The 12771-nt window shown below is 39.6% G+C and overlaps 1 protein-coding gene across 1 annotated transcript; it reads right to left on the reverse strand.

Annotated features, from left to right (window-relative positions):
* Positions 1-869: 869 nt before the first annotated feature.
* On the reverse strand, positions 870-12753 carry LOC147303883 (TBC1 domain family member 20). Its single transcript, XM_086279575.1, has 11 exons — positions 12637-12753; positions 12462-12536; positions 11671-11725; positions 9699-9829; positions 9494-9574; positions 8923-9109; positions 8733-8834; positions 6121-6262; positions 5118-5302; positions 4150-4259; positions 870-2633 (listed from the first exon to the last, which is right to left on the reverse strand). The coding sequence occupies exons 2-11, from the start codon at positions 12529-12531 to the stop codon at positions 2467-2469; spliced, it is 1230 nt and encodes a 409-aa protein (XP_086135701.1). The 5' UTR covers positions 12532-12536; positions 12637-12753; the 3' UTR covers positions 870-2466.
* Between the last annotated feature and the right edge of the window lie 18 nt (positions 12754-12771).

Genomic DNA, 12771 nt, shown 5'->3' on the forward strand with positions numbered 1-12771 from the left:
CCATATGGTGTATTTCTCTATGTGAACACTGAGAGCACTCTCATTTCTGTCCAAGCACGGTGACTTCCTATGGTGCCTCGGTGAACGCTTCTAACCTTCAATGAATTACAACTTGTAGAAACGAATTAAGCAAACATGTTTTGTGTGAGTTCCAGAGGTGCAGGTGGGCAGATTTCAGATGGAGCCAGAAATCGATCTCGTTTCCAGTCTTCATGCTAAGCTGCCTACAGTTGTCCAAAGTAGTATGTTCATCAAACTCTCAGCGAGGAAGCAAAATGTCAGTTCATTCCTTTCACTCCTAAACTGACTCATGATAACTGACACAAAGCAGCTTTTAAATCTAAGTCACTATGACCTGCACAGATATAAACCCAAACTGCTGTAAACCGCAAACCCTTATTAACCATTTAAGCCATTCCTCTTATTTGGTTATATTAAACACATATTCATACAACCCTGTCATTATTTAATATCATATCTAAATAAATAGCCAATCAGATTGTTGCTCGTAAAATAAACAATTTGACTGTTAATGAGGCACAGAATGAAACAAAACATTAATAGATAAAAACACAGACGACCCAAACATTTTTAAAAGAAACAAAACTGGCCTGCAACTAAAGCTAACATTTCCCATTTCTCGCTTTTTGCACAAGTGCACATTTAATGCATTTATACTGGACAATCAAATGTACAGCTCAGGCTATTTGATCAACCAGCACAGGATTACCGACTGACTTGCAGACCCAGTCAACAGTTTGTGGGGTATTTTCCTCTGATTTATTCTTTTTTTTTTTTATATATATATATATATATATATATATATATATATATATATATATATATATATATATATAATGATTAACTTATCTCATCGTGATGAATGCTTGGGGCTCAGAAGCTCTAATTTACTACAGTGAAACTGTAGACACAACTGATTGTGCACGGCTGACTTCACACGCAGAAGAAATCAACAGGGCAGACTGCACGGCGAGCTGTGCAAACATGTGATACATTCATATCTGATGACAGAGGAAGCAGCGGGGATAGGCTGGGTGGCTGGGGAGTGACTTCAGCGAAGCTTCGGTACATGCTTGTAAAAGCTGATTAATTATTCATTATTTAAGTCTAACAGAGAGCATGCATCGCTGTTTGGAAGGAAACCCCTCACACACCCACGCGTGTACCTCAGGTGGAAGCGGCCTCTATTATTAATATTCGCTTTTCAGGCTATGAAACTCTGTGATTAGCTTTGGCATTAACAGCATCTAAGTATGTGTGTTGCTATTCGGGGAGATGCACAAACAAATATATTTACGTAAAAATCTTTCAGTTACAGAAATTGTTCAAATTGTCCACTGATTAAAGCTAAACAGTCATTTTTAAGCTGCAGAAAGATGAAGATGAGGTATTTTTGCTCTAGTGATGGCTGTTCGGGGTGGATGTCAGCGCAAACCTGCTAAATATTTTAGGAATGTAAAAGTACTGGTTTCTTCCCCATATTCACTCAGTGCGGTGGGCAGCAAGCAGCAGCAAAACTGCAACTGAAAACATAAAAAAACTGCTTCAATACCTCCTGCTAAATGATTTTCCAAAAAGTATCACTGCTTGCATAAAGCGACCCTTGTTACTGAGTGCAACATTCATATTTTGATAGCGCAAAAGCTCATTTGGTGTGTCACGCTCTACTGTAAATTTAACTGGCTGCCACCTGGAGTAAAGCAATTAATACAAGGCTCACAAGAAAAATCTCCACCTCCATCGCTCCATCTTTCTCTTTCACTTCCCTTCTTTGCTAGTAACTAGAAGCTTTTAGCAGAAAACGCCGCTCTTTAATAATTTGTACTCATGTGTCACTGTGCTGGCTTTGGGCACTTTTGGCTCTCAGATATTGCTGCTGATCTAAAAAGCTAATGAAACACTTTAACAGAAATACACAAACCGGGCAGGACGAACTAAAAACAAGTATCAGCAAAATAGTCAGCTGACAAGAAATAGATAGCAGCAGCCTGAAACAGCAAAAATGTGTTAGTGTTTCACGTGCACGGACGGATCCTTATGTAAAGGGCCGCTGACAGGGGGACATGCATAATCCCCTCCTATATAGGAGCAAGTCACCCAGACTGTAAGAGCCACAAAATGACAACTAACCCTTTTGCTTTGCACCCATTTGTGACCTTCATCTCTTTGTCACCGGTTTGGCTTTCTACTTCAGGTATCCTGCTCACACACACACACACACACACACACACGTGTACAAGAATCCTGAGGCTGAATTATAGAAAACAAGCAGCATGCTTGTTCAACGTGGTTTAGTGGCAACAACCTGTTTGGCACCAATATTGTTCCTCCTCATTTTCTTCACCATCTCAAGATAAGCTTCAAGTTTGTAAAAATGTGCACCTATACTGCATGTGTCAGTGTTCTTGCTGAATAGTCTGTATTCCCACCACCGCCACCGCCACGTCAGAACAGTTGAAGTAATGCCTCAGGTCCCCAGTCCATGGCGGTCTGAGCCACAGCGAACACGGCTGCCCCGAGTGTCGCGGACAGCCCCCACACTGCCATCTTCACCATCCTGTTTCCCCTCCTCCACAGCTGGCCTCGGTCCCCGGGCAACGCAGCTTCCAGGCCTGCGTGTCAGGAGGTTGCGAGCACAGAATAAGGAGGAGCACAAAAACTGCAATATTTCGGTTTTGTAAAATTTAGAAAGGAGCTGCTTCAGTCTTATGATTATTTTGGATGCTGTAGTTTGACTTTTTTTTTACTACTATTTTAAATATTAGGTTCACCCTTCAGCACTAACAAACAGACTACATCTTCTAAAAATGTCCATGGAGTTAAATCAACACAAATCAAAAAACACTTTAAGCGAAAATTGAATATTTTAAGCTTCGTGGAGGTTTCCTGCCAGGCTGCATTAATAGTGCATTATTTAACATTTAAACACAGACCTCGTGTGTGGAATTTTAAACTTCTCAGTTTTGTTTCATTTTATAAAACTGTTGGGTGGTGGTGATGTCACACGTATTTAACCGTAGATCTCTCTTTAAATTGGCATGTATATAACAACCGCTCTGGGAATTCAATGTTCTGAGCGGCAAATTTAACCGAACAAAGGTAAAACAGCTTTTCTATACATTTGCAGTGCCAACCACAGCTAGAGGTGGCTGTGTTAAAGAGTGATTAAACACAGACATGAAGTCAGTTTTTATTGGCACCTCTGGGTGAAAGTTTCAAGTGTTTTGCATCTATAGTTATGCAGCACAATCCTATAACACTGCACCAAAATGGAAAGCCAGTGTTAATAAACAGACTGACTTCTGACTTTTTTTTTGCCTTTTCCATCACTCCCAGTGTGTCTATCCACCATTTTTGTTGAATCCTTTGTGGCTGCAATTTGAATCAATTAAAAACAGCAAATACTAAAGAAAGGCAATCCCACCCCCCAAGATTTCAAACACATGGTATATCTTTGATCAATGAAATCAGCTAAAATTGGACTTGAGTTACAATAGTGTTGTAAAACCACTGCTTACAAGGTGAAGGACGATTTTTCATAGTTAATGAGAGGCAGAGAAGGTGGTTCTATAGATCGGCCCTCTGTGTGTCCGTTATGCATTTCATCTCACTTGTAATTGAATTTTGATGAAACTATGGGGAATTGTGTAAATAAGCTTTAATATTACTCTGCTTAGTCTGAGGGGAATGATACAACATGTTTGTGATTGCGTGTTCATCTTATACAAGCTGCTAAAAACCTACGGGAATAATGCATCTTTTTGTTCTGTTCTGCCATATTCAAATTTGCACTTGATTGGTCTGATGGGGGTGCTACAGTATTTGTTTACTTGTTATTGATTGGCCCAAAGGGAGGTGCAGAGATTGTGGGCGATGGCATATTTGCTGTTGCCTTGTTTTGAAGAATTGTGTTTACATGAGGTGGAAAAAACAAATGTAACAAACTGAGGATCCAACATCCAACAAATTTTCTTCATACAGTTCCACAGTTGATATTATTATTATTATTATTATTATTATGCCAACTTCAAAGAATTTACTTTTACCATAACCATCTACATGTCTGTACTCTGTATGTGTGAAGACCTCCTTCAGAGTCAGTAATAAGATTACAGAGGCTATTTTTACCGTGTCTGGAGGTGGTGGAGCCCTGGGCCTTTGTGAGACGCTGGAGAACAGAGTCCGGCCTCTGGTGGAGGGTGGAGAGCTGAAATGCCTGGAAGGTGCTGATGGACCGGCTAAAGAAAGCAGAGGAAGAGAAGGAAAGTAGAGGGAGATTTAGTCAGTGATGGAGAACAGAGGCAGGTCTAAGGTGAAGCATGGATAACTGGAATGATGTGAAAAGATGGTCTGATGAATAAAGTGATGGAAAAAGACAGGCGAGGAAGTGAGTGGTAGACAATTTCAGAGAACTGCTAACTCAATATCTCATGTGTATAGGAAGCTCAGAGGGTAATGTATGGTGAGACAGTATCTTTCAGTGTGTCAGTCAAGGCCTTGTGTCACTTCATGCCCTAAACAATGACTGTATGAGCCACACCGAAGGACACTGACAGGCAGAAAGCGACTGATGGCTGAGGATACACACTGAAAAGGAGACTGTTATCATGCCTCTAAGACTACCCCCTAAAAAGTTTAAAAATGTGAAAAATGGTCACACAGAATCACACACACACACACACACACACACACACACACACACACACACACACACTAAATGTCCTGTGTGTGTTAGCAGCACCACCGAGCCAGTCACGATGTGCTTATTGAGCATCAACTCTCAGTTGTTGAAGGAATGACATTACATTACATGCATTTTCTGCATTTATTAAATATTCAATTAAATTCTATTTTATTTACAAAGCACCAAATAACAACAACAGTTACTTCAAGGGGCTTTACCATATTGTAAGATAGAAACTCTAAAATAATACAGAGTTTAGATGACCCCCTATGAACAAGCACTTGGCGACAGTGGGAAGGAAAAACTCCCTTTACACAGGAAGAAACCTCCTGCAGAACCTGGCTTAGGGAGGAGTGGGTTGAGGGGATAGTAATGCCCAATTAACAACTTTATTAAAATGGTGTGCCCTCACCTCTTGCGAGACTGCAGTGCTGCCCGCTTGGCCAGTAATGATGGAGGGTACTTCTCAAACAGGTCCTGTGCCTGGCCAATCAGAAGCTCGTATGGGAGATCCTGGGGGATACGAGAGAGGAGGTGGTGGACCATGGCCATGTCACACTCTGTCTGCTTCACCTCCTTTTCTCTGTGCAACACAATCTGAGGAGAAGAGGAGCAAAGCACCAGTTAAAACTTTTAACCCTAAAGCAGATCACTCTGGGTAACACTTGAATACTAGACTGCATATATAGTACATTAGCTTGCGTTGTTTGTGAGGCGCAGTAAGTGCACTGCAGACAGATAAGCAGATGAAGAGTTAAAGCCCCATGCTGTGCGCTGTACTCTGCCTGGGAGGAAACATGAACTACATTCTGCTTTGTTGTTTCACACACTTCAAACAGAGCTCTCCCTCTGCCCAGCCCCTCTAAACACACTCACACACACACACACACACACACACACACACACACAAAAACATCCTCAAGTGCAAACAAGAAGCCACTAATCAAAATGCACAGACTCTACAGTTAAATAACACAAAGGAACAAAAGGACTTGTGTACACTCTCGACATAACATACTTCAGCAGACAGAAACAATCCAGCTGGAAGTAACACGCATGTATGGCATGCAGCAGTTAGTGTGGAGGAGCAGATGAAAAAAGTCAAAATGTTTTCCCTTTGTAATCTGTTTCCGTGTCCTTCCTACTAAAGCTCTCACATCAGTCAGCTCTCTCTGCTCCTTCTTTTTCCCTTTCCTCTTTAATCCCTCCCTCTGTACCCCTCTTTCTCATCTGCTCATTAGGAAGTATCTAATTAACTAGTCTGATGACTTCACAGTACTCTGCCTCACTCTGTGTGTGTGTGTGTGTGTGTGTGTGTGTGTGTGTGTGTGTGTGTGTGTGTGTGTGTGTGTGGCAACATGTATTCACGTGTTCTGGATTACTGACAAAACAACCTCATTGGCTCTCGCCCATACCGTAGCAGCAAGGTAGATGGGCATCAGGGGATGTGAGGCCAGGAAGAAGTCGTACAGTCTCAGGGTATGCTTGAACTCTGAGAGAACATGGCCGTACCATGTGATGAGCCAGGAAAGTGCAAAGATGGTTCCAACCTCCGCTCTAAAGACAAAAGGCACATTTCATCATGTTACCTTATTTTAACATTTCATTTGATTATTTTTTTGTAACCATGTTTATACATATATCTACGTTCATATTTGCCCTGTTTGATCCTTTCTGAACTATTTTGTATTTATTTATTCTCGGACTTCTCTAGACTGGTTTTGTATCATTCACATTTCAAAATAATCCCCATTTATTTACACTGGGTCTTAGTGCAGCAGATGACCACATTAAAGAGATTTTAATACAAATCCAAGAATAGAAACATTTATGAAACCATAACAGTATATACTGTACAGTGTTGCCTCTGTACACCACCACAGCAGATTTTGATTAAAAAAATAGTTAATATGTGATTAATGTTCACACTTTTAGCTGTAATTCAAGAAGTCTTACAGAAAAGTATTTAATCAACTATTTAGACATTGCAGGCATTTTTATAGATCAGAGGCTCAAACGCAACCTGAGAAACTAACATTTTACAAACGGGGACTGAAAGAACATCATCAAATATCCCTGTACTGTTAGACCTTGATTTTATTCCACTTTCTCTGTCTTGAGAAACTTGTCAGCTGCTTTGCAGTTTCCTTTGGACTCTTAAGTAGCATCCATATTTGGCTGAATCTGAGCAGATAATATAGTTCTGTACACTTCAGAATTTATCCTGCTACTTCTATCAGCAGTCACATCATCAATAAACACTAGTGACCTGGTTCCACTGGCATGCATACATGCCAATGACATAACATTGCCTCCACATGTTTGACAGATGATGAGGTCTGCTTTGGATCATGGGTTGTTTCTTTCCTCCTCCATACTCTTCTCTTCCATAATTCTGATATGAGTTCATATTGGTTTCCTTTTTCCAGAGCTCTTTTAGATGTTTTCTGGCAAAGTCTAATCTGGCCTTTCTGTTCTTAAGTGTAAGCAGTGGTTTGGACGTTTCGTTGACAATGACACACCTACCTCCTGGAGAATGTTCTTGACTTGGTTAGATATTTTGAAGGATATTTTTTGTTTTTTTTAAACCAAGGAAAGAATTTGTAAAAATCAAGTGTCTTATCTGGTCTTCCGGGCCTTTTGGTGTTGCTAACTTAGACTATGTTTTCCTTCTTTTTAAAGATGGACCAGATTGTTTTCTTGGCCACTTCTTAAGTTTTGGAAGTCAATGAATTATCACCTAAATTTCTATGAAATAACAAGACACATTTGAACCTTTCATTGTTTGGGAAGCCACCCCCCCAAAAAAAAAAAAATATTCATTTGACCACAATAAAGGTCAGACTTGTTTGCCTGACTCATGCCTTTAAGTCACATTTTAAACATATGGTCAAGTATGAAAAGTGAGAACGTACAATCACTCTTTCTTAATATATGACTGCCCGTTTTAAGTGATCCAATGACACAGGACATGTGGATCAAAACCAGAAAAAAAAGAAAACCTCTGGATCTGAGTTGGTCAAAAGCTTTTTTTCCCCACTCATTGCCTTTAATACATATGTCATAATCCTGAAATCCTGAACACTTGAGATATAAAATACAGAACTGAAAGAAAAGTATGTTTTCTTCAACCTCATATATCCTGCTACTGTGCCTCAAGTAAAATAACAAATTAGAAGTTTCCGATCAATACTGGACAGGAGAACTGAGCGACAAAGAACAAATGCGTGCTAAATAAAGGGACTGACAAATGGAAAGAAGCAGGGACCGATAGAGGGAAGGAGCAAAGGGCAAAGAGCATGTGCGATGAGTTGGGTAGGGATTGAAAATGAAGCAGGAGAGAAAGAAAAATAAAGGTGAGCAAAAGAACAAGTACAGAATAAAAGAGGCAGAGATAAGAAGACAGACAAGGAGAAGAGGAAGCGCACAGCAGAAAGGGTGACTGAAACTTTGAAGTAGGGTGTTGTTTATCCTGCTGTCTTTCTCCAAGTGCAATGTCTTGTTTTTTGTGCTTTTTCTGTTTATGTCAGCATGTATGCAAGTAGACAGGTAGTTTGCAAATATGGAAGTTGCCAGTACAGTATCAATTATGAACAGGCAACAAGACAACAACAAAAAAAAAAACTGCAGACATGCACACATCAAAAATACTTTAAAGGGTGATTCGATTCATTGATTTGCAAACATTCCCATCCGCAGTCCATCACACATTATCTGCAGCAGCTGGCTATTTCTTGACGTCCTTTGTTTTGTGTTTTAACAAACTGCAAATTGTTCATATATCATTTTTAGGTGAATTCACTAGTAAAATACATTTAACTTTATCTCGCAAATAAGGTTAAATGTGGTGTACACCTTGGCAGGACAGACAGGCTGTTGTACCATTTGATAGCTGAACTCCAACTGCTGATGTGTTTTCAGTAATATTTTAATTCAATTGCAAATACACTAGCCGTTTCTCTCCCTGTAAGCATTATAGGTAAAAACCAACACTGTGGTGCCCTCTAGTGGTCACTACTTTTTGTACCTGATCATGAAGTCATGCAGTTCCAAATCAACCTGCTCCAAAATAGGCATCAGATAGTTTAAAATGTGTTTGGTGCTGTCCATGGTAGGATCCATGAAGTCCCTGCACAGAGAGAAGACTTGCAGAAGTTGGAAAAACATTTTAACTATACATAAAAGTATGAGAATCATCAGGAAATAAAATATCCAACCTGAGGTGATAATTAGACAGTGTGTCCAACAAGGCGATGGCCATTCGTTCCCCAACTACCAGCAGCAGAGTGACGGCCACATCATGGTAGCCTTGGTAGTAGTGCAGCTGAGTGTTACGCTTCAAAACCTCCAGTATGATGTCGATGAGCTGCTCCTGAAGCACTGCTCTCTCCGTGGCTGGCATACCTGCAGAAGAGCAAATGAGCAGTGCATTTATGTAATCCAAAAAGTGACACTAGAAAGTGTTTATTATTGGATTATTAGAGTTCAGAATACAGAATCCAGTGTTTTCTATGGGCCTCATTCTGCTATGTTGCAAGATTTTAAAGGCAAACGTGCTTGCTGACTCTGTAAACAACAGTAGTGCTGTTGAATTTAAAATACAACAACACTCTCAGCTCAAAAAAGTGGGAACTCCTCCTGTGAAGATTAAACTTGGTTTATAAATTACTCACAAGATAACTCCATGTTGCTGTAAGGTCAGGGTTACAGTTTAACAAATGGCACATTGCGCTATGCTGCTATCTTTAGAGATAAAACACACCCACCCACCCACACACACACACACACCTTTCGGAAAACGCTTCATCGACCTCCTGACATCAAGGACTACTTGGTTGTAGTCTTTGTGGTTCTCCCTCACATCTCGACCTAAAACAAAAGAAATATTTCCCTTATTGTTGCTAGCATTGTTTGCACTAGGAGCACTTAATTTATTACTTATTTATGCAGTTCATCAAACACTAACCACGCATTAAGTTAAGTGTATACTAACCAGGTTTATGTGGTAACTCATAGACATTTATGTTCAGTAGTTTGGGCCATACTTTTCTCCTTAGCTCATCAGTGAGCAGTCCTCCTTTACTGACTGCCGCTCTCCTCAAGGTCTCAATGTCCACTGGATCACTGTTCATTCAAAAGCCAAAATTAGACAATTTTTATATTACTTACAGTCTGCTCATAGTATCTAAAATTTGTACCTTTGTACCAGTTAGAAACTCCTACCTCTGATTTAAATAAACTAAGAAAACAGCTAATGCATTTTTTGTAGAATTAAAAAATTACTATGTTCAACAGGTCAGCACTATTTATATGTTAATTTAATTTAAATTACTCTCACAGGCTAAAATTTAATTGGAGTCATTTTAAGTAGTTTAATAAAAATTCTTTTAAAAATTACTGCCTGAAGTCTAGAACACATGTGCATGACCAAATATGACTTGGTCATTGAAGAGAATCCCCCCAAAATAATAATAATTCTCTCTTGAGCCGTTTTTGCAGTACCCTTTTGGAATTCCCACCGCTGTCCAATCAGTTTTGCAGAATTTGGCTGAATCTGAGTAGAATGAACCCTGCTGCTTCAATCAAGAGTCTCATCACTATAGACTAGTGCTCCGCGTTCACTGGCAGCCATACATGCCCATACCATAACATAGTAAACACTGTGTTTGACAGATAATGTGGATCATGAGTGGTTTTCTACTTCTCCATACTTAACTCCCCATCATTCTGGCACTAGTTAATCTTATTTTCATCTTTTTTCCAGAACTGTTGCCACTCTTTTAGATGTTCTCTAGAAAAGTCTAATACAATTCTTGAATGAACCAGTAGTTTGGACCTTATTGTAAACCCTCTGCATTTCCATTCATGAAGGTGTCTTTTGATTGAAGACCTTAAGAATGAAACACCTACTTCACAAAGAGAGTGTTCTTGATTTGGCAAGATCTTGTTTTGGCATCATCTTGCCAAGTGAATTCACTGGCTAGTGATGAACCACATGATTTTGATCACTCCTAAAGTTCCTGTGTTCGCTCTCTGATAGGTTTATTTGGGGATTATTCAGACTAATGATGGCCCCTGTCACTTTCATCAACATCAATTTTGGACTTCTAAATTAAATTCAGATGAACAGCTCCTGACTGAACACCTCGATTTAACTCCAGATATTTTATCTGTGTAATTTGTCATGAATTAATGAGGGAGCAGGCTTTGCCTGGCCATGAAAGTGCTAATCAGTCAATTGTCCAATTACTTCTGAGCTGCTGAAAATGAGGGACTAGCTATAAAAACTGCTATAATTTTCAAACAGTTAATGCAATATCTTTGTGAAACCCCTTGAATTACAGCTTAAAGTCAGCACTTCAATCACATCTTGATTGTTTTATTTCAGTTTTAAATTTGAAATTCACTGGGGTGATGTACAGAGGCAACATTAGAAAAAAAATGTATCACTACCCAAAAACGTGTAGACTTAACTGTATAACACATTTTAGGACACAGTTTAAAGGTCCTTATGATTACATCATAATATTCCTGAACACACCAGAGTAATCACCACATGTGCAATCATGTTAGTATAAAAGTTATTGTCTGTTGATAAATTAGTGCCATCTAATTGTGAAATAGTGTATTGGATAAGAAGGTAGAGGGGATTTCTCCAGTGGAAATATGCCTTATGCCCTGGAGTTGTAGAACTATCTGAGGTATTTATTACCATAGAAAATATTGAAAAGAAGATCCACTTTTTAGGCTTCTAAAATGATGAAGAAGATTGTCAGGCTTTTCATGTTCGCTGAAGCAACTATTTTCCTGTTTTATTTCACTCCTAGAACATAATACACAAATCTGGATGTCCCATGACTGGCAGCACATAGCTCAAGAGTGTAAAATTGCTCTTCATCTGCTTAAATGTGCATGTCCAGTTTTTGTGGAGTAAGCACACTCTAGAGACACACTGTGATATTAACCTGATCAAAGCCTGATGGATCTCAGCCAGCTTCTGCTTCCTCCCACAACCTGGCTCTGTAACAAACAGGCAGAGATGGAGGTGTAAGAAAACAAAGTAAAAGCGAGTGGTATGGATGAAACAGAGAGTTGTGCGAGAGCGTCCACAGAGAGAAGAAAGTTAGGGGGGAAGAAAAATGGATAAGGACAGAGACTTGAGGATCACGTTTAAAAATCACACTATTATGGCTTTGAAGGTAAACCCAAAGATTTATACTTATTTTACTAACCTGCACAGACAAACCAGGTGTTTCTTCATTCATTTCATACTAAAAGACATTGCCTTTTTTAAAAGTCATTTACGCAAGCAAAGCCATTAGGATCAATGATCATAAAGTTATCTAAATGCTATGCTTTAGATTGCAGCCAGTGTGAGTTAAACGCAAAACAAGTATCAGCTTTGCTGGATCGCTGACCAAAAGCACCTTTTCCGTCTCCTCCCTGCCAGACTGTCAGCTGTAAATTTCCAAGCAGTCCAGTCTGCCTGACAGGCTGCCACGCAAGCAGCTAAAGTTTGCCCTCTTGTAAACAAAGCAGCACATTTTTAGTTGCTATCACTTGACTGCAGTAATATTAGATTAAATTAGAATTAGCTACATAGTCTAGTCTGGTCTAGTTTTGCTTGCCTGCACGTACAGATGTTATCGAAGCAGCCATCGTAATAAAACGGTATAACTTTAAAATAAGACGTCTTAAGCGACTGAATGTAGTATCTCTTCTTCAAAAACAAAGTCTGTTAGCTGTCATCGCGTACCTCTTGTGAAAGATCCATTCCCATTCACCACAACTCCGCCGTTCTGTTTCTTCCTCTTGAGTCTTTTCATTCCCTCTAAAAGCAGACAACGGAATCTCCGAGTTTACACCGTAACATATGTGAGTTAAAGAATTAAAAATATGTATGTAAACAGGTGAAAAAACACTGAAAATACCTGTCCCAGCGACGAAGCTTCCCTCAACAGCTGTCGCTACTTAACTCAACCGAGCGAGCGTTCTCAGCTACAATGCAATTGGTCAGAAATACCACGTGACCAAACCGACGTATACTATTGGTTTTCCTTTCACTC

The sequence above is a fragment of the Aulonocara sp. 'chitande type north' Nkhata Bay genome, linkage group LG22 (genome assembly GCF_057382095.1).
Source record: "Aulonocara sp. 'chitande type north' Nkhata Bay isolate Kocher_YH1m ecotype deep benthic linkage group LG22, A_spYH_male_GT1.1, whole genome shotgun sequence".
Lineage (NCBI taxonomy): Eukaryota > Metazoa > Chordata > Actinopteri > Cichliformes > Cichlidae > Aulonocara > Aulonocara sp. 'chitande type north' Nkhata Bay.

Coding starts and splice junctions, on each gene's coding strand:
- LOC147303883 (XM_086279575.1), bottom strand. CDS start 12,531: ATGAAAAGACTCAAGAGGAAGAAACAGAACGGCGGAGTTGTGGTGAAT. Junction 11,726..12,461: donor GAATGGATCTTTCACAAGAG/GTACGCGATGAC, acceptor TGTTTGTTACAG/AGCCAGGTTGTGGGAGGAAG. Junction 2,634..4,149: donor CTCCACCACCTCCAGACACG/GTAAAAATAGCC, acceptor CCTGACACGCAG/GCCTGGAAGCTGCGTTGCCC.